The sequence below is a fragment of the Apodemus sylvaticus genome, chromosome 5, assembly GCF_947179515.1.
Source record: "Apodemus sylvaticus chromosome 5, mApoSyl1.1, whole genome shotgun sequence".
NCBI classification, from domain to species: domain Eukaryota; kingdom Metazoa; phylum Chordata; class Mammalia; order Rodentia; family Muridae; genus Apodemus; species Apodemus sylvaticus.
Genome location: NC_067476.1, coordinates 141,627,337 through 141,654,009, shown reverse-complemented (window position 1 = coordinate 141,654,009; position 26,673 = coordinate 141,627,337). Strand labels below are relative to the sequence as shown.

At 37.0% G+C, this 26,673-nt stretch overlaps 2 protein-coding genes across 6 annotated transcripts in view; one reads left to right on the top strand and one right to left on the bottom strand.

The window, feature by feature from the left end:
* Positions 1-23,224, top strand: part of Rbm39 (RNA binding motif protein 39) — a 32,363-nt gene extending 9,139 nt beyond the window's left edge. Inside the window, exons 5-17 of one of the 4 annotated variants that reach the window (XM_052184083.1) lie at positions 1,789-1,854; positions 1,950-2,003; positions 5,707-5,824; positions 6,893-7,045; positions 8,411-8,548; positions 8,727-8,792; positions 11,201-11,405; positions 11,883-11,960; positions 15,403-15,453; positions 19,541-19,622; positions 21,268-21,373; positions 22,117-22,195; positions 22,281-23,224. In XM_052184083.1, the coding sequence (XP_052040043.1) occupies positions 1,789-1,854; positions 1,950-2,003; positions 5,707-5,824; positions 6,893-7,045; positions 8,411-8,548; positions 8,727-8,792; positions 11,201-11,405; positions 11,883-11,960; positions 15,403-15,453; positions 19,541-19,622; positions 21,268-21,373; positions 22,117-22,195; positions 22,281-22,381 (1,297 nt within the window). In that variant the 3' untranslated portion in view covers positions 22,382-23,224. The remainder of the gene's footprint in view (positions 1-1,788; positions 1,855-1,949; positions 2,004-5,706; positions 5,825-6,892; positions 7,046-8,410; positions 8,549-8,726; positions 8,793-11,200; positions 11,406-11,882; positions 11,961-15,402; positions 15,454-19,540; positions 19,623-21,267; positions 21,374-22,116; positions 22,196-22,280) is intronic. The other 3 variants (XM_052184084.1, XM_052184086.1, XM_052184085.1) reach the window with 3 other exon arrangements.
* A 1,680-nt stretch (positions 23,225-24,904) lies between these two features.
* On the bottom strand, positions 24,905-26,672 carry Romo1 (reactive oxygen species modulator 1). Of its 2 annotated transcripts, none has more exons than XM_052184082.1 (3): positions 26,582-26,672; positions 26,271-26,401; positions 24,905-25,098 (listed from the first exon to the last, which is right to left on the bottom strand). In XM_052184082.1, exons 2-3 carry the CDS (start codon positions 26,399-26,401, stop codon positions 24,990-24,992), a joined length of 240 nt encoding a protein of 79 aa, XP_052040042.1. In that variant the 5' UTR covers positions 26,582-26,672; the 3' UTR covers positions 24,905-24,989. The 2 variants fall into 2 exon arrangements, with proteins under 2 accessions (XP_052040042.1, XP_052040041.1); XM_052184081.1 differs by having other exon boundaries at positions 26,271-26,484; positions 26,582-26,655.
* Position 26,673: the final 1 nt, after the last annotated feature.

Genomic DNA, 26,673 nt, shown 5'->3' with positions numbered 1-26,673 from the left:
AAGTCTGTGTTAGAAGGGACATTAGAGTTTTATTTGAAACAACGTCATTATAAGTTGACAGTTTTTTATTATATGTAAGTACACTGTAAGTATACTTGTAGCTGTATTTAGACACACCAGAAGAGGGCATCAGATCTCATTAAAGATATTTGTGAGCCACCATGTGGTTGCTGGAATTTGAACTCAGGAACTTTGAAAGAACAGTCAGTTCTCATAACTGTTGAGCCATCTCTCGAGCTCCGAGATAGTTTTTCTAAAACTTTTTTTCTGATTTTGGTTTTTTGGATTTGTTTTTTCTGAGATAGGGTTTCTCTGTGTAGCCCTGGATGTCCTGGAACTCACTCTGTAGACCAGGCTCGCCTCGAGTTCAGAAACCTGCCTGCCTCTGCCTCCCAGAGTGCTGGGATTACAGGCATATGCCACCACCATTCAGCTTTTTTTTTTCTTTAATTTATACATGAGTGCTCAATTTTCCACGTGTTTCTGTATGACAGAAGAGCTTCAGATCCTATTAGAAGGACAAAAGCCACCAAGTGGTTACTGGGAATTGAACTGAGGACCTCTGGAAGAGCAGCCAGTGCTCTTATCTACTGAGCTAGCCCTCTTTAATGACTATGATTGAACACTATGGGACTTATTTCTTATGATCCTTTAACCTTTATCTTTAAAAAGAGACAAAAATTATTTGTATTAGAATTGATTGTGAAAACCCCTCTTTTATTATTTTTTGCAACATTGGTGTTGTGTTATGGGTCAGGTATATTCCAGTACTGAAACTTTTCTTTGAATCATAAATGTCTCAGTTTTTTTCTTAGTGTATTTTACATTTCTATGATATCTTCCACAATATGCAATACAGTACCTTGAATGTTCTGATACTCGCTCAAGAATTACTGCATGGAAGTTAGGCAAGGTAGCAAACACATTTGATTCCAGCACTAGACAGGCCAGATAAGGAAGACATCTGTGATTAATTAAAAGACAAAATAAAAGAGCTGGTGCTGGTGGTAACACACACCTTTAATCCCAGTACTCAGAAGACTAGAGTCCCTGGGCTGTGGTGGTACATTAGATTACCTTAAAACAGTAAAGCCTTATACATATATATTATTATTTTATATATATATAAATAGAAAAGTCCTCTTTTGTGTGTATACTATAAGAAAGCACTTAAGCTGGGCAGTGGTGGCGCACGCCTGTAATAGCAGCACTCTGGTAGGTAGGGGCAGGCATCCTGGTCTACAGAGTGAGTTCCAGAACAGCCAGGGCTACATAGAGAAACCCTGTCTTGAACCCTCCCCCCCCCCAAAAAAAAGACAGAAATCGGAAAAAAAACAAGGATAGTGTGTGCATATACATGTTCAGTGCACACTTTATAAAAATTACCAAAAATAGTGAATGTTGGGATGAGAGTACAGAGGAAATTGTTTTTACTCTATTTGTAATTTTAAAAAATCATGTTCACAATTTTATGATTGAAAATATATGGGTTTTATTTTTTGGTTTTTGTTTTGTGTTTTTTTGTTTTGTTTTTTGAGAATCAAAAAGTTTTGAGGCTGCAACTTTTGTTCTTGGCACCTTGAACCTGGTCCAGGATAGAAAAACAAGGGCTATAGGTCTGGTATAAAGTTATGAATTTTCTAAGTTCTGTTGTTTCCTCTGTTTAATTGAGGGTAGGGAAAAAGAAAAGCAGTCTAAACAGTGTTAGACTTGTTGGCGAACCCATGAACTTACCTTACCAACACACCCTAAGCCTGTAACTAGTGTAATTTTGTGTTTTCTTTTTAGCTCCGGACCAAAATTTAACAGTGCCATCCGAGGAAAGATTGGGTTGCCTCATAGCATCAAATTAAGGTTTTTAAACATACTTCTGAATTGTTTAAATTGTATTTTAAGGAAGTACTGATTGTACCTATTTCTGTAACTTGTGAAACTTTTTAACCTTGCAGCAGAAGACGTTCCCGAAGCAAAAGTCCATTCAGGAAAGACAAGAGTCCTGTGAGGTAACTATTAGCATTTTCCCTCCTTTTCAATTTGTTCTAGTAAAGTTAGTTCTACAAACAATGTTTATTAAGCTTAAGTAATGAAAATGATCAGATTAAGTCCTTACTGCCTTTTTGCCTGTTTGCACCTTTGAAACAGTGATTATGATTATGCCTTTTTAGTAATTTTGTTCATCTTATCTTAAGTATTTTAAAGTACAGATATTATAGATCATCTTATTATACAAAAGAGGTTTGTATTGGCAGTTATCCTGGTAATTTTAAGTAGGCTTCGTTTCATAAGTTCTAACATTAGAAATACTCTCATAGTAAAATAAAACAAGTTTTATGGCTTTGGCGCTGTTGGCATGAAAAAGTACATTCAATTCTTACAAAATTGAATGGTTGTATCTGTTCATTAAGGTTTCTAAATTACTTCTTCAATAAGTTTCCAACTGTATAATGCATAATTTTGCTTCAGAGTACATTTTGTTTTATGGTATCATGCATGTTTCACTAACCTGGTTGACTGACCTTAAGTAAAATATGTTAAATTTATTTTCATTAATTTATATATATGAGAACACTGAAGCCATCTTCAGACATACCAGAGGAGGGCAACAGATCTCATTACAGATGGGTGTCAGCCATCATGTGGTTGTTGGGAATTGAACTCAGGACCTGTGGAAGAACAGTCCGTATTATTAACCACTGAGCCATTTTTCCAGTCCAGTGAATTTATTTTTTTTAGTCAGTGTATCGCTTTGTAGGATAGGTAATTCAGGACATTGTGTGGTCTAGGCCTTCATTGTGTTTGCCTGTACCACTTAAGCGCTGGGATAGCAGTGTGGGCCACCATACCCCACTTTTTTATTTAAAGACTATTTCATGTGTAGGAGTGTTTGATTTTATGCATATTTATGCAGTATATCATGCCTGGTGCCCTCTAAGGCCATTAGAAGGGTTAGATTTCCTGGAACTGGAGTTACAGATATATCTGAGCAGCATTAGGGTGCTGGAAAATGAAACCCTGGTCTTTGGTTAGAGTAGCCAGTTCTCTTGATTGTTAAACTTGTTACTGTATGTATTCTAATCATAAATTTCTTGGATTTGATAAAAATCTTATGTGTTTATGAAATTGGACAGATAATGATTTCTTGTGAATATGTGGTTTACTTTTAAGGAAAACCACTTATTCTCAGAATCTGACTCTAACATGTTGGAATTATAAACAATTGTGCACTTCTCAGTGGTGCGTTTCCTTTTTTTTTTCTTAAGAAGTGCTTTCTTTTTCTTTTCTTTTATTTTTGGATTTGGTTTTTTGAGACAGGGTTTCTCTTTGTAGCCCTGGCTGTCCTGGAACTCACTCCATAGACCAGGCTGTCCTGGAACTCACTCCGTAGACCAGGCTGGCCTCGAACTCAGAAATCCGACTGCCTCTGACTCCCAGAGTGCTGGGATTACAGGAATGCACCACCACCACCCGACTGAGGAAGTGCTTTCTTACACAAAAGAGCATTCTTCTACTTTTATATATATCAACAATATATCTATATGTATGACTATTGATTTAAGGTAATGTATTGGTTATGAGAGTTGGTGCTCTAAGGTACATTAGCTACTAGCACTAAGGAGTTATATGTGGTTGTGAGTCACCCAACATCGTGCTGTTAACTGAAGTCAGGTCATCTGGAAGAGCAATGCATGGCCCTTAAATGCTGACCCATCTATTTAGCTCTTTACAGTGATATTTATGAACAATGAATAATGTTAATAGATTAATTTTTTTGCGTGTGTGTGAAAAGTGTTGAGCACAGTAACTTGATCCTTTATTCTAACAATTCCAGGTTGAGCAATGAGTGTTGCGCTCAGTTAAAATGAGGCTGGTTCACATAGCTGAGCGTGGTTCACTCCTTCCTGTCTCCTGGTTTTTGTTTTTTTTATTATTATTATTAATTTTTTTTTTGTTTTTTTCTGGGATAAAAGGCATGCGCCACCACCAAGGCTTAAATGTATTTCATTCTTTTGGTAGGAGATATATTCCATTATGGAAGTAACACATAGAAAGCATGAGCATGTGCCTTTTTCTTTCTTGGCTCCTTCTCATCTGCTACTACAGTTTGTAACTAAAGTTGCTCACTCCCTTTATTTATTTGATTTCCCCATTCAGTATATGGAACATGTAATCTTGTACATGATAAGCAGATGCTTTTCTACATAACCAAATTCCCAAGCTCTGTGTATTAGTTTTAGTCATTGAAACAATGCCAAATGAATTCCAATCTCACAAACTTATTTTTAGGTTTCATTCTCACATTGATCATGTGAAATTTTGTTTTCTGAATTTCTTGTGGTGGAGTATCCATTATGTGATTTTGTTCACGCTGAATTTGTCTTTCACTTGTGAAGGTTCTTCTGATTATACTTCATGTGGAGAAATAATCACATTGGTGATTTAAGGACAGTTGGTATTCTGACTAGCAGAAATACTTTTTTCTATCAAAGGAAATAGACTTTGTATTGAGGACATTTTATATAGATTGAACTATAAGTTTACTTGAAAAAATTGACAACTGCCAGGCAGTGGTGGCGCACACCTGAAATCCCAGCACTCTGGGAGGCAGAAGCAGGCGGATTTCTGAGTTCGAGGCCTGCCTGGTCTACAGAGTGAGTTCCAGGACAGCCAGGGCTACACAGAGAAACCCTGTCTCAAAAAAAAACCAAATCCAAAAAAAAGAAAAAAAAAAGACAACTAATTGAAACTTACTCGTAATGTTTTTCCAACATGTATGCATTATATGAACTATGTGCATTATATGAAATGATGGTTTCTAGAGATGAAAACAGAACTAGAACTGGAATTATGATTCACTATTTGCTTGCTGGGGATAGAGCATAGACTCTGCATGGCAGCAAATGCTCTTAAATGCTGATTTCTTTTTCTAGCCCCTGTTTACTGAAGTGTATACATTAAAAATTACTTCTGGACTGTAAACAAACATCACTGTAGATCATTTGCCTAATGTGTGCAGTGTGCGGCTCAATCACTAGAAGAGTACAAATTTGACAAATATGTGTAGCACTGATGTAAATGTGCTTGCCTCACTGGTTTAAAGTTTGGGTTTACTGCCTACAACTGCATAGAATGATACAAGTCTATAATTCCAGAATCTGAGAAGTAGAAACCGCAATGAAAAGTTCAAGATAAGGGCTTTAGAAATGACTTGGTGATTATAAGCACTTGACTGTTGAAAAAGCCTGTGTTTAATTGTCAGCACTACATGGCATTTCAGTCATCTGTGATTCTATTTTGAGAACTCTGATCTTCAAGAGGTCCGAATGATTGAGTACAGTGGTGTTCGCTCAGGAATACATTAGAAACATGTCACCTAAATATATGTGTGTGTATACATTAAGTGATTGTGTGTATATATACATATCATGAATGTATGTATATATACACATGAATGTCCAAAAACCTTCGTGTTTTAGAAAGGAATTTCAGCCAGCGACTTACCCACCTATTGGTTTGAAAGAAGTAGGTGGATCTCTGAATTTGATGCTTGCCTGGTCTACAAAGAGAATTCCAGTACAGCCAGGGTTACACGTAAAAACATTTTTGGCAAAAAAAAAATTACCTCGGTATTTGAGTACAACCTTGATACATTATTCCCTGTGTCCAAATCAAAAATCAAAGTTAATTTTATGGGTTTTCTTTTGTCAGGGAACCTATTGATAATCTGACTCCTGAGGAAAGGGATGCAAGGACAGTTTTCTGCATGCAACTGGCAGCAAGAATTCGACCAAGAGATTTGGAAGAATTTTTCTCTACAGTAGGAAAGGTAACTTCTCAAATCTGCAAATTGGTTTTCAGTAATTGTCAACAATGTTTGGCTGTGGTGATAAGCACCGAAAATCCCATAAAATTGTATATTGGTGTGATTGTTATTTGAAGACAGGATTTCTCTGTGTAGCCTGCCTCTGCCTCCCAAGTGCTGGGATTAAAGGCGTGAACAACCACCGCCCAGCTTATTGCTGTGATTTCAAAGGACAACCAGGGCATTATAGATTTGTGTCCAAAAAGTAGGCACTGCTTTCAGAAGCCTTTCAGCCCAAGTTCTCAGGCAGAGGCAGACTTATCTCTCATCCACAGTTCTAGGACATCAGAGTCTATAAAGAGAAACCCTGTCTCAAAAAAAAAAAAAAGTAAGGTAAAACAGAAAACCAAACACTGTGTATTTGGCATAGTAGTGTTACAGATTAAAAACCTTACTTCCCTTTCTCATAGTCATATATAGAAATATAATTGGCTTAGTTCATTATTGGTCTTGTTCATATGTATTTTATACATGACCAGTTAGTATTAGAAAACTAGCTAGGAGCCAGGTAGTAGTGATACACTTCCTGTACTAAGAGAGCTAGTCCTTGTAAACCTGGCTGGACTATGCTTAGGACTACAGGAATGCACTACCATGTTCGAATATTACTGATTATTGAGTCTCACTGTGTGGGGCAGGCTTTATTAAAACTTGTGCCAATACCATAACTCTGGTTCTGTAATTTAGTTTTCACTACTCTGAAGGTAGAGCTTTCAAGATTCATGTGACTTTAAGAACAGTTTGGTCTACACAATAAAGTTTAAGCAATGGGGACATGTATTAAGATAGTGTTTCTGCCTGGCAGTTGGTGGTGCATTCCTATAATCCCAGCATTTGGGAGGCAGAGGCAAGCTGATTTCTTGAGTTCCAGGGCAGCTTCGTCAACAGTGAGTTACTTTCAGTACAAGCCAGGGCTACACAGAGAAATCCTGTCTTGAAAATACTCGTGTGTTCAGTATTTCTCATTGAGGAAATTTATTTGTACTGGATTATTTGACTACAGAATAGTAATTAAATTTCTTTTCATCTTAGGTTCGAGATGTGAGAATGATTTCCGATAGAAATTCAAGACGTTCCAAAGGAATTGCCTACGTGGAATTTGTTGATGTCAGTTCAGTGCCTCTAGCAATTGGATTAACTGGTCAACGAGTTTTAGGAGTACCAATCATAGTCCAGGCATCCCAGGTAACTTTAGAGGTTTGTCCTACAGCTGGATGCTGTGACTACCACTTATGCTGATTATCAGCCCTTAGGAGGATTATGCAGGAGGATTGCTATCAGTTTGGTTGAGATCATTAGGATGATAGATAAAATAGTTAAATTGATTTGGAAAACTAAATAAAAGCAGGGAGTCTGTTGTTTATATCATTGTAAATGATGTAGAAACAAAATCTTGTGGTGAGTGGTGGTAAGTATGATTGTGAATAGTGGTTTGGACCCACTTCTCACAAACACAGACAAAACACATGGTTCACATATATACATATGGGCAAACATCCACACAGTTTTTTTTTATTTTAATGATTTATGTATATAACTGCTCTACATGTTCAGGTTCATACAAGACGACCGCAAATCCCATTATTAATGTTTTGTTAGCCACCATGTAGTTGCTGGGGATTGAGCTCAGAACTTCTGTAAGCCAGACAGTGCAATGCTCTTAACCTACAGGCACGTGACAGTCTTTTTTTTTTTTTTTTAAATATTATGTATATGAGTACACTATAGCTGTCTTCAGACACACCAGAAGAGGGCATCAGATGCCATTACAGATGGTTGTGAGCCACCCTATGGTTGCAGGGAATTGAACTCAGTACCGCTGGAAGAGCAGCACAAAGAAGAGCACACTGCTAATAACCACTGAGCAGTTTCTCCAGCTCTCATCACATTCTTAATGTAGAAAAAAATAGCCCTGATTTATTCAGGTGATTATTTTATGTATATGATTCCTTAATACCCTTATTATTAAATTGCAGTTGGCTTCTAAGTCACTCAATGTTTGAGTATGTCTGTTAGTACTGAATATATTTACAAATATTAAGTGACTAGTCTAATTTGTTGTATCTTTTGATAGCAGAAGTGCAGTTATTTTAGTTTATTTCATATTCCATTTGTTTATAAAACTTATATAATTTTATATGTAACTATATTTAGTTTTGTATAGAACTGTGTATGTATTTAAAACTTTATTAAAATGGTAAAATAGAACAAGTCAAGTAATATATGCAAAATTTAAGGTCATGGATATATAAGTTGCTGTTGGATTGATTGCATAACATGCACACAAGTCATTCAGTGGAATTTAGTGCCATTAATGACATTCAGTATATACAACTATCACCATTTTCCTTCCCCTAAGCATTCTATATGACTAGATAAGCCATTCTATCCATAATTCTCTTTCACTTGTATAGTCCAAATGTTTTCTAAGTCTTGTTTATTTGTAGTGATACTTGTAAATTGATGACATAATTTTCTGTCTTACTCTGCACCTGTTGAATGTATACCTGCTTTATATTAGTGCTTGACATGTGTTCTACTTGTTTATAGGCAGAAAAAAACAGAGCTGCTGCAATGGCAAACAATTTACAAAAGGGAAGTGCTGGACCCATGAGGCTCTACGTGGGCTCATTACACTTTAACATAACTGAAGATATGCTTCGGGGGATCTTTGAACCTTTTGGGAGGGTAAATTTTACACATTTTTTTTCTGACTTTCCAGATAGTTAATTCCCTCCCACAGGTGGGGATTTTATATGTAAAGCATTGTTGTAATCTCAAGTCCTGGGTGATAAATGTATATTCACAATTTTTCAAAGCTATATCTCAAGGAGTAAGTTTGTCTAATTTATGCCTTTAATTCTAGATTGAAAGTATTCAGCTCATGATGGATAGTGAAACTGGTCGGTCTAAGGGATATGGATTTATTACAGTAAGTACTGCTGTCTTCTACGAAATCCAACAAGTGTTGTGTCCAGTTTACAGATAGTTGGGAATGAAGAATTAGTATTTTAAAGTGATCTCATTTGTAAACATGGCTACGTTCCATTTTAATTTTTTGTATTGATTTGATATGTACATGTGAGTGCTGGTATTCATATAGCTGGGTCACAGCCACCTGGATCTGGAGTATTTATTTTTGTGTCACTGTTGCTCAGTTTAATCATGGCTGTAACTCTCCATGTAGGCCAGGCTGGAATCCAACTGAAATGACATTTCTGCCTTCTCAGTGTGAGGATTAAGGGCACATACTGCCATGCCAGTCTTCTTACACACATTCGTATATCTAACCTTTCAATAGCACATGCCTTCTTTACTGTAATAGCCCGTTTTAAAATTGAGGCATAAGCTCCCACATCAGACATTGTTACAGCCAAGTCTGATCTTAATGTGTTCACAGACCCATCATGGGAAGTCTATTTTGTAGTACTTGATATTCATATTTAAATATCTAAATATCTATATAAACAAATAAGCTGTACCTGAACTTAGATACACATGATATTAGCCTAGTGAAAGCAATGATTAAAGATGTGTGGTGCTACACCTGGCCACGTCAGCTATTTTTGAATCATTCATTGCTTTAGATAATGTAAGTACACTGTGGCTGCTTTCAGACACACCTTAGCTGTAAGCTACCATGTTAATTCTGGTATTAAACCTCTGGAAGAGCAGTCAGTGCTCTTAACAGCTGAGCAATCTCTCCAGCCTGCTCACCTTAAATCTCAACACACATGAGGGAGATGCAAGAGGACACCAAAACTTCCCATTCTCCAATCCTGTAACAGGATGCAATTATGTAACTTAGACTGGATAAATTCAGACATCTGCCTCCCGATATTAAAAGATCTCTGCCATGATGCTTTGTATCGTCTTTTTTTTCTTAAATTCTTTTTTATTGATGTGCATATGGGTGTGCAACGTGTGTATGTTTAGGTGTATAGTGAAATAGAAGAGGGCATAACGTTCCCTGGAGTTGCAGTTATAGGGAGTTTTAAGCAACACAGTATATATGATTGAAACTGAATACTAGTCCTCTGGAAAAGAGCAGCAGGTAGCCTTAAACACTGAGCCATGTGTCCTGTCAGATTTTCTAGGTAGGTGAACGGTATTGGTATATTTCTTGAATCGATTGAGATCTGGAGAGATAATGAAACCTGATTTAATCTGTTCAGAAGAGTTAGGGTGAAAGATAAAATGTAGTCTTAGCCGTGGGGTTGGTGGTACATGCTTTTAATCCAGGGACATGGGGAGGCAGGCTGTTTTCTGAGTTTGAGGCCAGCATGGTCTACAAAGTGAGTTCCAGGACAGCCAGAGCTACACAGAGAAACCTTGTCTCCAAAAATCAAAGAAAAAAAAAGATTGCTTCGTTTAGCTAGGCGGTGGTGGTGGTGCACTCCTGTAATCCCAGCACTCTGGTATACAGAGGCAGGTGGATTTCTGAGTTCAAGGCCAGCCTGGTCTACAAAGTGGGGTCCAGGGTAGACAGGACTATACAGAGAAACCCTGTCTCGAAAAATAAATCCAAAAAAAAAAAAAAGATAGTCTTAGAGTATAGGGGCCAAGAAGTGAATCTGACTATTGAAGGAAAGAAGATGTGAAAGAAGAGATAACTTTGTTGCGATTATTGGGTGGGCAGTTATGTTAGAAGTGTCTAGAAGGACCATGTCCTTTTCCTATCTGGACACTAAAATTCTCTTACAGATTTAGTCAGGCATGTTGTCACACCTTTAATCCCAGAAACTGGGGCATAAGGCCACCTTGTTTTTCCTTGCCAAAATTTACAAAATGACACATTGCCTAACAATTAAAATGGCTTCAAAACTCCATGTTCATCAAGCTGTCTTTTTTTTTTTTTCTTTTTTTTTTTCCTTTTTTCGGTTTTTATAGACAGGGATTCTTCTGTATAGCCCAGGCTGTCCTGGAATTTTCTGTAGACCAGGCTTACCTGGAGGAAATCGGCCTGCCTTTGCCTCCATAGCCCGGGATTAAAGGTGTGCTGCACCAGTGCCAAGCCATCGTTTGCTTTTCCTGTGGATGCTGAGACAATTCATAATGTCATGCTTATGTGCTATTCTCCATACCTGCTGCTGCTTCTCCTTAGGCCTTCCCTCTGCTCCGGGGCTCCCTGCCTGCCTCTGCGTCTCAAATGCATGCACCACCACTGCCTGGCTTTATCAAGTTGTCTTGATATCTTTATTTGTAAAATTAATGTAAAAATTAATTTTATACATATATTTTTTTCAGGTTTTTTTTTTGTACTTTCTCAGTATGCATTATGTCTGTTTCTGATGGGATAAATGCTTATTAATCAGTTAAAATTCTTGTTGTCTCTTTTAGTTTTCTGATTCAGAATGTGCCAAGAAGGCTTTGGAACAGCTCAATGGATTTGAGTTAGCTGGAAGACCAATGAAAGTTGGCCATGTTACTGAACGAACTGATGCTTCTAGTGCTAGTTCATTTTTGGACAGTGATGAACTAGAAAGGACTGGAATTGACTTGGGAACAACTGGACGTCTTCAGTTAATGGCAAGACTTGCGGAGGGTAAGTCTTCAGTAGAGCTCCTGCCTTATCATACTGGTGGAAAGGAAAGTTAGCCATGGAAACTGCAAAATGGAAAAAAATATTATATTTTGGAGTTACTGTTTATGTATAGTAATACATATCTTTAATGACATAATAATGTCTTCATTTTGTTATATGAAAACATAGAAATGTGTGGTTTCTTTGGTTTTTATAATTTTTTAAGGAAAGTTTATTTTGTGGGGATGTATATTTATGTTGATGTTATAGGAATGACACAACATGGATTGGGGAGGTCAGAGTGCCACTTGAGGGGAATACAATTTATACTTATACCATACACAGGTACTAAACAGTACAGGTTCTTATCCTTGGTGGTAGGAACGTCTGTTAGTGCAGAACCATTTTGCAGGAACAGCATACCGCATAAATTCCCGAATTCCCTTGATGTCTCCTGTTTACATAGTAATAATAACTTGACGATTTATTCTTTTGCAGGTACTGGTTTGCAGATTCCACCTGCAGCACAACAAGCTTTACAAATGAGTGGCTCTTTGGCATTTGGTGCTGTGGCAGGTAGGAATTGAATCCTTTCTAATTTGAAATCACTGTATTTTCATCTAATTCGAAAATATGCCAAATTTTTTTGCATTTCAAAGGACTAACTGAGAATTCAATTCATTAAGTACTTCTAATATCTTAATGATTGCAAAGAAGAGTAGGTTTAGTACATATATTTGTGTACAACTATTCAGAGCACTATACAAACATCTCAAGTATTGTTAAATTTTTACTATTAATGGTTAGATAAAACACCAAGCATTTGGTAAAATCAAGTCTTTCTTAAACATTTGCATTACCAGTAATATAAAGAAAACTTACTGTTTTTTTTTCCATATTTCTATGCTACAATACCTTGAAAGATGCAGCTTAAAGGAAAAAGCTCTATTTTAGCCTAGCACTTACGTGCTTAGAACCATCAAATAACTCCAGTGCTGGTACATCTATGTCTATGTCCAAACTCTGCAAGCCACAGATACACACAATACACAGACTTATATGGAAATAAAATCTTAATACAAACTGCCCTAAATCTGTGATCTATGTTTGTGTTTGATATGATATTCACGTCATGATTAGAATTATATATAATATATTAAGGACTCATTTTTATCCAGGTATCAGGGTGTGGACCCCATAATACTAACCCTAACCCTATCCTTGGGGGAAGAAGCAGCATTAACTTGATGGTCTATGGAGTGAGACCCAGTTTTTAAACTTTTATATAGTCCCACAAATGACCAGAAGTTCTTAAGTATGACAATTTGGGTTTCTAGAATGTGAGACCTTCTGAGATTTTAGACTGTTAATAGTCTGAATGTTTTCTTGTTAAGGCATTGACATATTTCTGCAAATAACATGTCTTAAGCTCAACATGTGTATTTGTTTCCTGAGTTTCTGCTTGTCAGTTTTTTAAACATTTCCTATATGGATTGGTTTGTTTTTTTACTTTAAATCAGGCAGTAGTCACAACATTCTCTTTTTTTTTTTAATTGAAGTGAAATTATTTCAGAAAAAATCTGGAGTACTTAATGTTAAGATGATATAGCAAAGTCGGGGTTGTTGCTTCTAGAGGATTTCAGTTCAGTTAGCCCAAGCACAAGAGTCTAATTGTAGGGAATCTGACACCCTCTATTGGCCTCTGCAGACAATCACACATGTGACTCAAGACTCATACCTGCACATTAATAAAGATAAGATTAAAATATTTAAGAAAAGTAATGTTCTAGGCTCTGTTGGTGCACACCTTTAATTCCAGCAATTTGGAGGGAGGCAGGATGATCTCTGAATTTGTGACCATGCCTGGTCTACAGAACAAGTTCTAGGACAACCAGGATGACACAGAAAAACAATAAAAAGGTAATCATAATTATAAGGGTCTAAGTATAGAAGTGCACACATTTAATGACAATACTTGGGGTTTAAGGGTTTAGGACGTAGCCAGCCTGTTCTATATGGTGAGCTACAGGCTATCCTGAACTATGTACATAAACTTTGTTCAAAATGATCATTATCTTATTGCTTCTCTTCATTTAAGTTCAAAATTTCATGTAGAAAAATTGATGTAGATGCTCCCATTCTTTAGTAAAGAACTGTAAATGATGATTCATGGGGCTAGAGTACTGGCTGTGTTTGCAGGCATCCCAGGTTGTTCTTTGTTTGGAGATACCTGTTTTAAATGCCTTTTTTTTTTTTTTTTTTTCTTTTTCGAGACAGCGTTTCTCTGTATAGCCCTGGCTGTCCTGGAACTCACTCTGTAGACCAGGCTGGCCTCGAACTCAGAAATCCGCCTACCTCTGCCTCCCAAGTGCTGGCATTAAGGGCGAGCGCCACCACCAAGGAATAAATGCATTTTATTCTTTTGATAGGAAATACCTTCTTATGCCTCAGCCCTTGTGTAGATGTCAGAGGCTAATGCCTGTTATGTTGATGTATCCTTTTATCATATGTACGATGTCAGCCTGCCTGTGTATGTACTAGCATTATATCCAGATTCTCATTACTGAGGCAGGATGGTATAGGATATGTATCACTGGCCATTCTTAGCTTTGCTCTATATTTATTAACTCAGAGCCTTCCTCTTCCCATAGTTTTTATCTCCTGGACTTCCCATACATACCCTATCTTTTTGAGGTTGAGTAGGGATTTAGATTCTTATGTAATTCTTAAATGCTCTTGGGATACTATCCTTCAGCAGCTGACTCTGGCATTGAACTTAATTCTTCTACTCCCCTTTCTGAGTGCTAGGATTTGAGCATTCCTACAACACCCTCAGATGAAGGAACTTTTCTAATAACACCTTTTGTAGAATTGCATTTTGTTCCTAATATATAGTAGAAGTAACCAAAGTTATTTTTAAAAGTAAAATTGGGATTTGTACTTAATAGCATCAATCTCTGTTATGTATACAATTTACATATTTTATAAGGAAAGGATACTGCATTTTAAGTTGCTGGTAATGGTTCTATTTGCCATACATAAATTAACAGTTCACCTCATTGATATGTCAAGTTTAGCCCTTAGGCGCAAACAACTGTTTGAACCCAGTAAATTAAGTACAAGGTTCAGATTTTCTTATTCATGTCCCATATTGAATATGTTTATTAAGTATAATCACTTTGCAGTAATACAGGATTTTGGTTTTTTTGGTTTGAAACAAGGTCTTACTATGTCCCTGTCTTTTCTTAAATTCCCTATATAGAGCAGAAAGATTGGCCTCCAATGAATATCATTTCTTGCCTCAGTCCTGCTCTTGCTGGGATTAAAGGCTTGGACCACATCTATTTCGTGCTACAATTTGTTTTCCAGCTCATGCAAATTTTCTTTACATGTCTGATGTGTTTGACATGCATTCCTTAATAGAAACACTAAATTTCATAGTAGGTGAGAAAGTTAACATTTACCAAACTGTGAACCTGTTATTGACAAGTTGAATCTGAGAAGCTCTTAATACTATGTTCCAAATATTTGGAATGGTGTCTTTCTCAGTGGATAATTATGAGTTGAAATCTAGTGAACATGATCCTAGCTCTAGAATGTTTGTGGTTTTAATGCCTACAATATTAATACAAGCTTTTGAAATACTGAATTTTTATTGAGATTAATTATAAAATTTTCCAAGTACTTGGAATTGAATTCTCAATCAGGGTGTTTCACATATTTTCTGACTGGTTTGCTCCTTTTTCCCCATTTCCCATTAATCCTAGGTATGGTATTTTAGTGGAACATCAATATAACAGGGAAGATTATATTAGGCATACAGTGATGACTTTCTAGCATAATAGGAAACAAACGTTCCCAAAGCCTTGTAAATGAGGAATGGGGAAGGAGGTTTTGCTGCCAGGTGTTACTAATTTGATTTTAAAAAACCCTGCTGTTGAAGTCCTCTTTTATTAATACTTTCCTGACATTTACCCTGTTAGTTGAGGCTCTTCATTGTTCCTGCACTGAGCTGTAGAATTCTCTTTTGTTATAGATTTGCAAACACGACTTTCCCAACAGACTGAAGGTGAGTTACTTATATTTTGATCTCTCCATTTTATTTTTTGAAATACAAAGATGTAATTTGTGAATTATCGTATTCATAAAGTTTTGCCCTGTATTGTAACCATAGTACAGTAATAGTCAAAGAATATAAAGATGTCTGTGGTTATGTTTGTTGTGCATTGCTAGAATTTTTCATTCATAGCTTTAGTTTGATTCCGGGTAAGGACTGGCTTAATGTCCTGTCCTTGACACTTGAAAAAACAAAACCTTGAAACTTAGTCTTGTATTTCTTTAATGCTTTTCTCGGACTGCAAGGTGTATATAAAAAAAAAAAGTAAAATTTTTTAGCATATCAGATTTACAACAGCACTATATAGGACTGTTTACGATTACTCAAGAACTGGATAGATGGCTCAAAGAGGTGGAAAGGGCCTGATTTCAGTTTCCAGCATCCACATGGTGGCTCAGAATGAGTTGCAGTGGGCCTTCTTCTGATATGAAAAGAGTGCCTTCATAAACATCAAATACATGAATAGGTCTTTATATAAAGACCTGTTCATTTTATTTTTATGTATTTTATGTACAGGAACTGTGTGTATGTATACATACACACAGTCATGTGAGTTTAGAATTATATGTATATTACATTTTATAATAATTTTTTTACTGATTGGTTTAATGACTTGCCTATATTATAAAGATGGTCATGTATTGTTTTTAACTAATTACATGCATCATGAAATCGTGGCCATGAGGTCATGATATAATGTCTCTCTGATAACTTCCAAGAAAGAAAAAAGCATATTTCTGCTTCAATTGGCTGCTAACTTTAAACTGTTTATTGGTTTCCCTTTTTTTTTTTATATTAAAAATCCTATGTGAAACATGTCAATTTTAGGTGAGAATTAAATGTGTTGAGTTTTTTTAAGCATTTGCCAGATTTGTACCATTATTTGTAAATGACTAACAGAATTATTAAATGTGAAAGGGAAAGATTTCATTACTTATTTGTTTGGTCTTTAGTACTCATAATCAGTCAGTGGTTCCCCTTGGTTTTTTTTCTTAAAACTTTTAAGCAGGTTAGTATTCTTCTTTCTGCTTTTGATTTGAGTCAGGAAATTCACTGTGTAGCTTTGGCTATTCTGTATAGCTTGTGGTGTGGAATGCACCTCAGCATTACTCTGGCTCCTATTGCTGGCCCTCTTTAGTTATATAATATGAGTTGGTGTTTTTGCTTTGTTCTTCATGTATACTGTTCTTCATGTATTGCTGTTTTTCTTAAAGAGTTCTACCTTATATTCCAGGTAGCTAACTGGGATTTAAATAGGTCTAGTTATGTCAGGCTATACTTGCTTCTAGGAAGAAATGCAAGGAAAAGGCTTTTCAAATTTCTCAAAGAAAAATGCCTTTATCTTTGAAGAAAATATTGAAGGAAAAGCACTTGTAATACTCAGAATAATTTTTAATGTGGTATTTCATCAATAGTCTTGTTCAGGAAATTTGTCTTGATACTTCCTTAGGTGATTTATTCATTTCAAGTATCTCAATTGCTTAATGCATTATTTTATCTTTAGCTGTTTGTTTTTATGCATTGGAATGGGATTTGGTCAGATAATATGATTACGGTGAGTTCTATAACACCTGCTTTAATAGATTGGTAATACTCTGAAATTTGGAGTGACGTGAGATCCTGTCTCAAGAACAGAAAAACCAAACCTAAAGAACACCTAATAGAAAATATTTCATCACATCTCTTAGAAATGTGATTAACTCTAGACTTGTGTGCTTCAAGGTTGAATGTTTCTGTGACTAGAATTTTCACATTATAATAGTCAAACTGTAGATAAGCTGCTGTTTTTTGGTTTTCCATTTATTTATTTATTTATTTATTGGTTTATTTATTGGTTTATTGGTTTATTGGTTTTTTGGATTTGTTTTTTTCGAGACAGGGTTTCTCTGTATAGCCCTGACTGTCCTGGAACTCACTCTGTAGACCAGGCTGGCCTCGAACTCAGAAATCCACCTGCCTGTGCCTCCCATAGTGCTGGGATTACAGGTGTGAGCCACCACTGCCGGGCTTCTAGTTTTCCATTTTGCTAAGACAGAAATCATTTAAAATGTTACTTTATTAGGACATTTTCTTGGTATACTTTATTCAGTCTTTTAAATGTTAAATATATTTAGGTTCATGTTTTTAAAAGAAAGTTTGACCAGAGAGAGTTGTCTTTGGTTTAAAGCACTTTTAGACTTCGGATTCATTATCAGGGTTTGATTCTCAATAACCATATCATAGCTTTCAATCATATTTAACAAATTTCAGGATTTTTGGCCCCTGAGGGAAACTATACCTGTGATGTCTGTTCATGTAGGCAAAATTCTTACACATATAAGATTTGAAGAAGTAAATAAAAAAAATGGACAATTTTTAGACTACAAATTTTACAAAAATTTAATATATTTATATGTGTGTTTCTATACAGTTGTTGTTTTTTTTTTTTTTTTGGTTTTATTTTTTGGTGTTTTTTTAATATTTATTTGTTGAGTACATTGTCGCTCTCTTCAGGCACACCAGAAGATGGAGGGCATCAGGTCCCATTACAGATGGTTGTAAGCCACCATGTGGTTGCTGGGAATTGAACTCAGTACCTCTGGAAGAACAGTCAAGTACTCTTAAATACTGATCAATCTCCCCAGCCCTTTATATTTATATATTCCTGACAAAAAGAAGTGAAATATTTTTATTTAATAGGCTTTCCAACAACTGTATCCAATAACTGTATTTGTATACTACTATCTTTCAGGATAAAATCAAACTTTTAGTTTTCCTTTTTTATTTCTGGAATGATTTCTTTGGATGATTTTTTTTTTTAAAGAATTTTTTATTTTTTGTATGTGAGTACACTGTCACTGTTCTCAGACACACCAGAAGAGAGCATCAAATCCCATTATAGATGGTTGTGAGCCACCATGTGGTTTCTGGGAATTGAACTTAGCCTGAATTTGGGAGAGCAGTCAGTGCTCTTAACCGCTGAGCCATCTCTCCAGCCCTTTTTGGAAGATTTTTGTTGTTGGTTCTTAATAGATTTAGAATGCATATCTTTCCTTAACCCCCTTCATAAGTTTGGTTCCACTTTAAGAAAATTGTCTCTCACCTGGCAGAGGTGGGTGTACACCTTTAATCCCACACTTGGAAGGCTGAGTCAGGCGGATTTCTGAGGCCAGCCTGGTCTATAGAGTGAGTTCCAGGCTAACCAGGCCAACAGAGAGAAACCCTGTCTCAACTCCACGCCCTCTCCACCCACCAAAAAAAGACAAAAATTGTCTCTCCATGAAGTTTTAGCTGTCTTAGAACTTTGTATCCCAAGCTGTCATAAGAGGTCTGAGATGTTTGCCTCTACCTCTCAAGTACTAAGATTAAAAGGAATTTTGCACCGTGTCCCTTTTAAATGATTTTTATAATAGACAGGGTTTTATATTGCAGCCTAGCCTAAAACTTGGTATGTTGGTCTGGATGACTTCGAATTTCTTTTTGAGTTTTTTTTGTTTTGTTTTGTATTGTTTTGTTTTGTTTTGAGACAGGGTTTCTCAGTGTAGCCCTGGCTGTCCTGGAACTCACTCCATAGACCAGGCTCTTCTTGAACTCAGAAATCCGCCTGCCTCTGCCTCCCAAGTGCTGGGATCAAAGGCATGCGCCACCACTACCTGGCTGACTTCGATTTTCTATTCTTCTTGCTTCTAAGAATACTGATTTAGTGCTGTGGTTTGTCTAAAACCCAGAACTTCATTCCTACTCGACAGAGACTCTGGACAACTTTTTTTCAAACCCAGCTCCTGAAAGTTTTATGGGAATATATTTGTATCTGCATGAAAATGTATGAGCACTCCTTCCTTCTCGTTCTCTAAATAATACTTGAGTATTTGTACTTTATTTTGCCTATTATAAGTGGAGCTAAAGATGTTTTACGGTAGTTGTGTTTAGTGTCTTATTTCAGATTCATGAAGGTGATAGATATGTAAATCATGTCATCCATACATACATAGGGTTGATTTTTAGTCCACGAATACTTAAACATTTTCCATGAAACTAATTCTTATTTTTCCTTTTTTAGCCTCAGCTTTAGCTGCAGCTGCATCTGTTCAACCTCTTGCAACACAGTGTTTCCAACTATCTAACATGTTTAATCCTCAAACGTAAGTATATTTGTACAATATGATAATTTGACATTAAGAAATTTCACAATTGAAATTATTAAAGTGATATGTTTACCTTTGTTTTTTTACTTTAATCCGGTTTATATTTTAGTCGGCATATTTAATAGTAGACGTGAAATTTTTTGTTTATTGGATTAGAATATAAGTTTTTCCCCCGGGAGGTCAGAAGAGGCATCAAGATTGTGTTTTTGTTCTGGGAACTGAAGCTGGCACTCTGTGAGAATAACAAGTAAAATGTCCTCCTAACAACTCAGCATCTACTATTAGGATTTTTTTCTGCCTTGAGCCCTGCATGCCAGGCAGTTATGATACCACTGATGATGATCACCAGTTCTGATTTTTTTTGTTTGTTTGTTTTCAAGTTCAAGCTTGGTCTTTCCATCAGTTGTCAAGGCTGGCCTTGTGATGGATTAGCAGTGGGACTGTGGTCCATGCAGGCTTGAACCTCTGAGACTTTGTCTGCTCTTGGTTTACTTCTTTCTTTTTAGTAATGTATTATGTCAATGATTAAATAATTTTTCTATATGCATGCCTTTGGGTACCTAAGTATGTAGATTTCAAAGATTAACATTTGGTTCCTTTAATGAAACATCCAGTTTTGTGGGTTTTTGTTTTTTTGTTTTAAATTTTTCTTTATTTTGGAACAGTAGCTAGCTAGGACTTGTATTTACATGTGTATACTTTTTATTGCCGGTGGACCTCTTCAATCTGCTTCCTCATGATTATTAAGATTATTTAGCTAGTTGTTTGGGGGGGGTTGTTGGTGTAGTTGGGGTTTTTGTTGTTGTTATTCAGACAGGTTTTCTCTGTGTAGTTGTGGCTATCCTGGAACTCACTATGTAGACCAGGCTGGCCTCAAACTCAGAAATCTGCCTCACTCTCTCCCAAGTGCTGGGTTTACAGGCATGTGCCACTGCTGCTGGGCTAGCTGGTTGCTTTATGTCACTATAATTGTATAGCAACCACACCTTCTGGTTTGTCAGGTGTTTTTTTTTTTTTTTTTTTTTTTTTTAAGTTTTTGTTCTTTATGTGTACCAGTGTTTGATTTCATGACTGAATGTTACATGCTTCCCTATATCTCAAGAATTGAAGTGTTAAATTTTGTATAATTGGAGTAAAGGTTTTAAGTAGCCTGGTTGATGTTAACTGAGACTTTTTTTTTAAGATTTATTCATTATATGTAAGTACACTGTAGCTGTTTTCACACACCCCCAGAAGAGGGCGCCAGATCTCATTATGGATGGTTGTGATCCTCCATGTGGTTATGGGATTTGAACTCAGAACCTTTGGAAGAACCTTCAGTGCTCTTAACTGCTAAGCCATCTCTCTAGCTCCTACCTGAGATCTTTTACAGAGCCTCTTGAACATTTTTTTTATGTATTATAACAACATCTGAAAGTTAAAGAACATGTTTAGGTGTGGGTGGTTGACTGAGCATGTCAGATGCTTGTCATGTTTGCATGAATGACAACTTGGTGCTTCCTGCAAGTCTGATGACCAGAATTGCATTCCTGATAAAAGTGCAAACTGAAGTAGACTCCATATTTGATGGTCCACATACATCCCTGTATATACACATCATTACGTGAATATAATTTCATTATTTCTTGTTACTTTCTTACAGAGAAGAAGAGGTTGGATGGGATACAGAGATTAAAGATGATGTCATTGAAGAATGTAATAAACATGGAGGAGTCATTCATATTTATGTTGACAAAAATTCAGCTCAGGTAGTTTGATATTTGCTTTTCAAGACCGTGTTTATGTGTGTAATAAAGAATAGGCTGGCCTGATCTTACAGGTCTGCCTGCTTATGCTTCTCTCAGTGCTGGGACTGATGTGTACACCATTCTCTTTTTATACAGTCAGGCCATGTGATCACTTCTGCATTAGCTCTGAGCTTTTAATTGTTTTTGCTTGTCTTGGATTTGGTTTTTTTCTTTTGAGACAGAGTTTCTTTATGTTGTCCTCACTGTCCTGGATATCTGTAGACCAAGCTAACATCAAATTCTACCTGCCAGTCTGTTTTTTTTTTAATGCATTGATTTTTGATTCCCTTTAATGAAGTTAGCTCTTTAATGCCATGTTGTGGGATTTATTATAGGCCTGTATCACTATACTTGCCTAGTGGTTATTTCCTGAAAGGAACTTTAGTGTGCTAGCTAAATACACGCTCCAAAACTAAGGCAAGTTAAAAATAATGAGAATTGATGAGAGTAGTGTTAACTGATAGCTAATTTGCATCATGTACCCCAGAACTCTACAACTTGGTTATTTACATAGAACTGGGGTTGGCACGGGCACTATAGGGTGAGAAGAGGATGCTATAGTTGCCAAAAAATTTTCGAGGTATTTACCATAACCTATTAGAATAAACCATCAATGATTACATTTCTGTAAACATCTTGGATGTATATTTGAGAGTATGTGTTCAGTGGTCATTTTATTAAAATTTTTTTTTTGATACTTTTAGGGCAATGTGTATGTGAAGTGCCCATCTATTGCAGCAGCTATTGCTGCTGTCAATGCATTGCATGGTCGGTGGTTTGCAGGTGAGTAACTGCTACAAAAACTTTATGTTGAAACACCTAGTGATTGAGTAAAAACGGCTTACCCAGCTTTTTTTTCCCCCTACAGGTAAAATGATAACAGCAGCATATGTACCTCTTCCAACTTACCACAACCTCTTCCCTGATTCTATGACAGCAACACAACTACTGGTTCCAAGTAGGCGGTGAAGGAAGATACAGTCCCTTATGTATATAGCTTTTTTTCTCTTGAGAATTCATCTTGAGTTATCTTTTATTTAGATAAAAATAAAGAGGCAAGGGTCTACTGTCATTTGTATACAGCTCCTGTTATCTTGAAAATAAAAATGTTAACAGGAATGCAGTGTGCTCATTCTCCCTAACTAGCAAATCCTACTTTATGCAAAGCTGTTCTCTTGTTCTGCTGTTTTAAATGTCCATGTAGAAAATTACAATAAGGATCTATAGAATAGCTCTAGGGGAACAAATGTGCTTTCTGTATAAAGGCAGACAGGTAATGTTTTAATGTTTCAGAACCCTAACTTTTTACACAGCAGTTACATTTCACATTTGTGTATTTGGCTCATGGTTCAGCCAAGGTTTCTAGGACACACTTTCAGTGTGTTAAAGTCCAAGCGGCTAAGTTATTGCTTAGCATATGACCTTGATCATTTGGCAAGAATGGAATTTCAAAATAATATTTGATGGTAATTTTTTCAATTAATGTATCTGTAAAAGTTTCTTTGTAAATACTATATGTTTTAGTGTGTCTTGATTCCAAACAAAATGATCCCTGCATTTCCTCAAGGTTGTTGGTGTAACAGATTGAATAAAGCAGTCTTGGGCAAGAGATAGGAAATGCAGAAATAGGTTTTGTCTGGTTGCATATAATCTTTGCTCTTTTTAAGCTCTGTGAGCTCTGAAATATATTTTTGGGTTACTTCAGTGTGTTTGACAAGACAGCTTGATATTTCTATCAAACAAATGACTTTCATATGGCAACAATCTTTGTAAGAACCACTCAAATAAAATTCTCTGAAAAAGGCCACAAAATTTTCGTTTTTCAAATGTTTTCATGTTACAACCTTAAAGCATAAGATATTATGACATCTTTTAGGTTTTTTTTTTTCCCCTTCTTGTTTTCAAGTCAGTGTGTCAGCATTATATAGGTCAGATTTACCAAAGACTGAAAATGTTACTCCTTCAATCCATCTGGGCTGCTGGGAAAGGGTAGGTATGTGTCCAACCACATGCCCACAATAAGCTTTCTTCATTCTTAGTATTAGGGAATATTTTTCCATCCTAAGTCACATGCAGTGTTTGCTGCTTGACACAAGCGTGTCATGTCAATTGAAAACAAGTCCCTTAGAAATGTTCTGCGTGTCTTTAGCACTCTAGGAAGAAATGTTTTACTAAAGAGTTGACTTCTGCCCTTTTCTAAGTGCTGTTCAAACATTTTGTTTCTAAGTGGCCTCAAGCTCTTTCACACTGGCTTTTTTTTTTTTTTAAAAAACCTTTGATCTTTCTCTATTAAAAATATACTTAAGCACTAACATCCCTGATGCGGTGGAAATAGCACCTCAAATTACTTCCTGGCCCCCAGTTACTCTACTCCTTCTAATGTTAGAACAGTCTTTTTCTCCTTTTTTTTTTTTTAACCCTACCTTTTGTTTATCAAGACAGGGTTTCTCTGTGTAGGCCTGGCTGTCCTGTAACTCACTCTGTATACGAGACTGGTCTCGAACTCTAGTACCACCACTGTCTGGCTTTTTTATTTTTTGGACATTGGTGCTCCCTGTAGTCTTGACTGTTGTAAAGCTTGTGACAAAACAGGATGTCCTGAGCTCCCTCCTCTGCTGACTTCCCCATACATTTTAATAAAATTGTTTTGTCTATCGTTCCTGCATAAATGTCTACTGCATACAAGCTTGGAACTTGTGGAGGTCCTCTGGAAGTGGGCTTAGAGATGGTAGGAAACACTATGTGCTAGTAATTGATGCCATTATTGCCCTCTGCCTTTTTTTATTTTTCAACCAATTGGCACAATCTGCATTCTAATGGACCATTTAACCTTTAATAGCAGATCAGTTGAGTCAACTGTAGGAAGCTGTGTATAGAACATGGGAACTGAGGGTTGGTTGCCTAAAGCCTGCCAACCAATCCATCTTGTATCCTAGATAAAAAAAAAAAATAAAATTTGTTTATTGAATATCATGCTCAGAAAAGCACTTTGAATTGTCAATTATTGGCTACAAAGTTCTGAACAAGTCATAGTTGATGAATAATCAGAAAAATTAACCAAGGCATATCAGGTTTGTATTCCTGGCCATTCATTACAGGGTTATCAAGTAAGAATTGTATTACCCTACATAATTAAAATGGTCATTGTTGAGCCTGATGTCTTTCTGAATTGCAAAATCTCATACAATGTTCTACTGTGAACAGGAACCTGTTAGGAACAAAGTAACTTCTTAAATTTTATAATTGGTATGCTGAACTAGCATTTGGGCAGGGGGGTCTGTCTCTCTATCTCAAGAGTGCTAGGATAAAATGTGTGTCAACAAGCCTGGGTAGAGATTTAGTATGAGTTGTATGCTTCCATGTATCAGGGATCTGAGATCTAGAGTTATGAGTACTATGTGTGTGCAAAGGTTGATCATAAAGATGCCCACAGTGTTGGGTCATTGAGGTGGGAACTATAAGACCTAGGTCTTTGAAGTAAAAATAGACTAATAACGAGAAGAAAAAATCTTTAATTATTGTACAAGGGTTGAAATGGATGGGGAAGTTTAGGTGTAGCAGGGCATCTGAATCTTAATTAGCATCGTATGCCCATCCCGATGGCCATGAAAGTGCCAAATGTGCCGCCACTCTGCATCATGGTTTTCCCAATGCCGCCCATCAGCTCCCGACCCCGCATTCCGATCCTGAAGAATAAAGCAAGAAAGGGCCATTTGGTAATACAAATACAGGAACAGAGATTTGAAGTAACTACCCTGTTTATAATTTGTTGAAATATGTTAAGCACCAACAGCTTGACAATCCTATGATTGACCTATGCCAAATGCAGCATTAATTAGTTTGTAGGTTGCAGAGATAAAGGATGAAGCACATGGGCAGGGAAAGCAGTTATGTTTGTGCTTCTATGGTACACATTATCCAGTAGCCATTTTTCTTCTGGATGCATCCTTAGTGTTTTGTTTCAATTTGTTTAACCTAGGTTAAAACTCAAGCTCTGCAATTTATAAACAGCATAAAGTGTAAAATGGTCATCATATTTACAGACTTGCTAACTAAACTTTATTTTTTTGATTTCTTTTATTTTGGATTTGTTTTTTTGTTTTTTGTTTTTTGTTTTTTTTTTGAGACAGGGTATAGCCGTATCTGTCCTGGAACCAATTCTGTAGACCAGGCTGGCCTTGAACTCAGAAATCGCCTGCCTCTGCCTCCCAGAGGCTGGCACCACTACCGCCTGGCTTTTAACTACACTTTTTAATGATTTTATTTTTTGGAGACGGTTTCTCTATGTAACAGTCCTGGCTGTCTTGAAACTCACATTCTATACCAGACTAGTCTCGAACTCAGGGATCCTCCTGCCACTCCAGAGTGCGGCTGGATTTAAGTTGCTCACCACTACTGCTTGGTGGTTAACTACAGTACTTAGCACTTCAATTAAGTACAATATCCAAATGTGGTGATGACTTTTAGTAAAGCAGTTTATCTCAGAGGTAGAACATTTCACTACACCTAATTCTCAGTATAGTAAACCGCTTTATCCAGCTTGCTTCACTACATGCAATTGGGAGTTAAAATGCCATGCAACAATAATAACCCTTCGCTAAGCAATTACGATGTGCTAGATAATAATGTAAAAACATACTAATATGACTGACTCTCCAAGTGTAGTGGAGGTAAATGTACAGTCCTCCACTACAGTTCCGTAACTCAGCCTCTAACCTGGCTAATGACACTGAACTACAAAGGAGTCAGAAAGCCATTTTGACTATAGAGCTCAGATCTGTACGTCCTGTGCTTTCAACATCTTCTAAGTGGACTCCGAAGCCCTCGGAAGCCAGGAAGTTCGATCCGCGCGGCTCACCTGAGACAGGAGAAGGTGCCGAACAGCGCCCCGGCTGCCATACCCACGGCGCAACCCATGACAAAGCCCATCTTCACGCGATCGAAGCAGCTGGGCTGGGACTGCCCGTAGGGACCCACGGCCACCGGCATCTGCGATGAGAGGGCTAGGACAGTGAGGGCCTGGGCGCCAGCCATGGCGTCGGCCAGGGGCGCACAGCAGGGTTACGTAGGACCTAGGACAGAGGACAGCCCGCAGCACGTCTCCACCACCCTCCTCGCGATAGAGGACCCCGCACGCGCGACGCAGCGCACCGTCGGTGCCCACCTCACCTCGTTCTCCGCCCGCGATCGCTCAGCTCGACGTCTCACACCAAAAGCTAGGGGGAGGGCGCTCGCGGTCTGCGGGATCGCTTCCGGAGCAC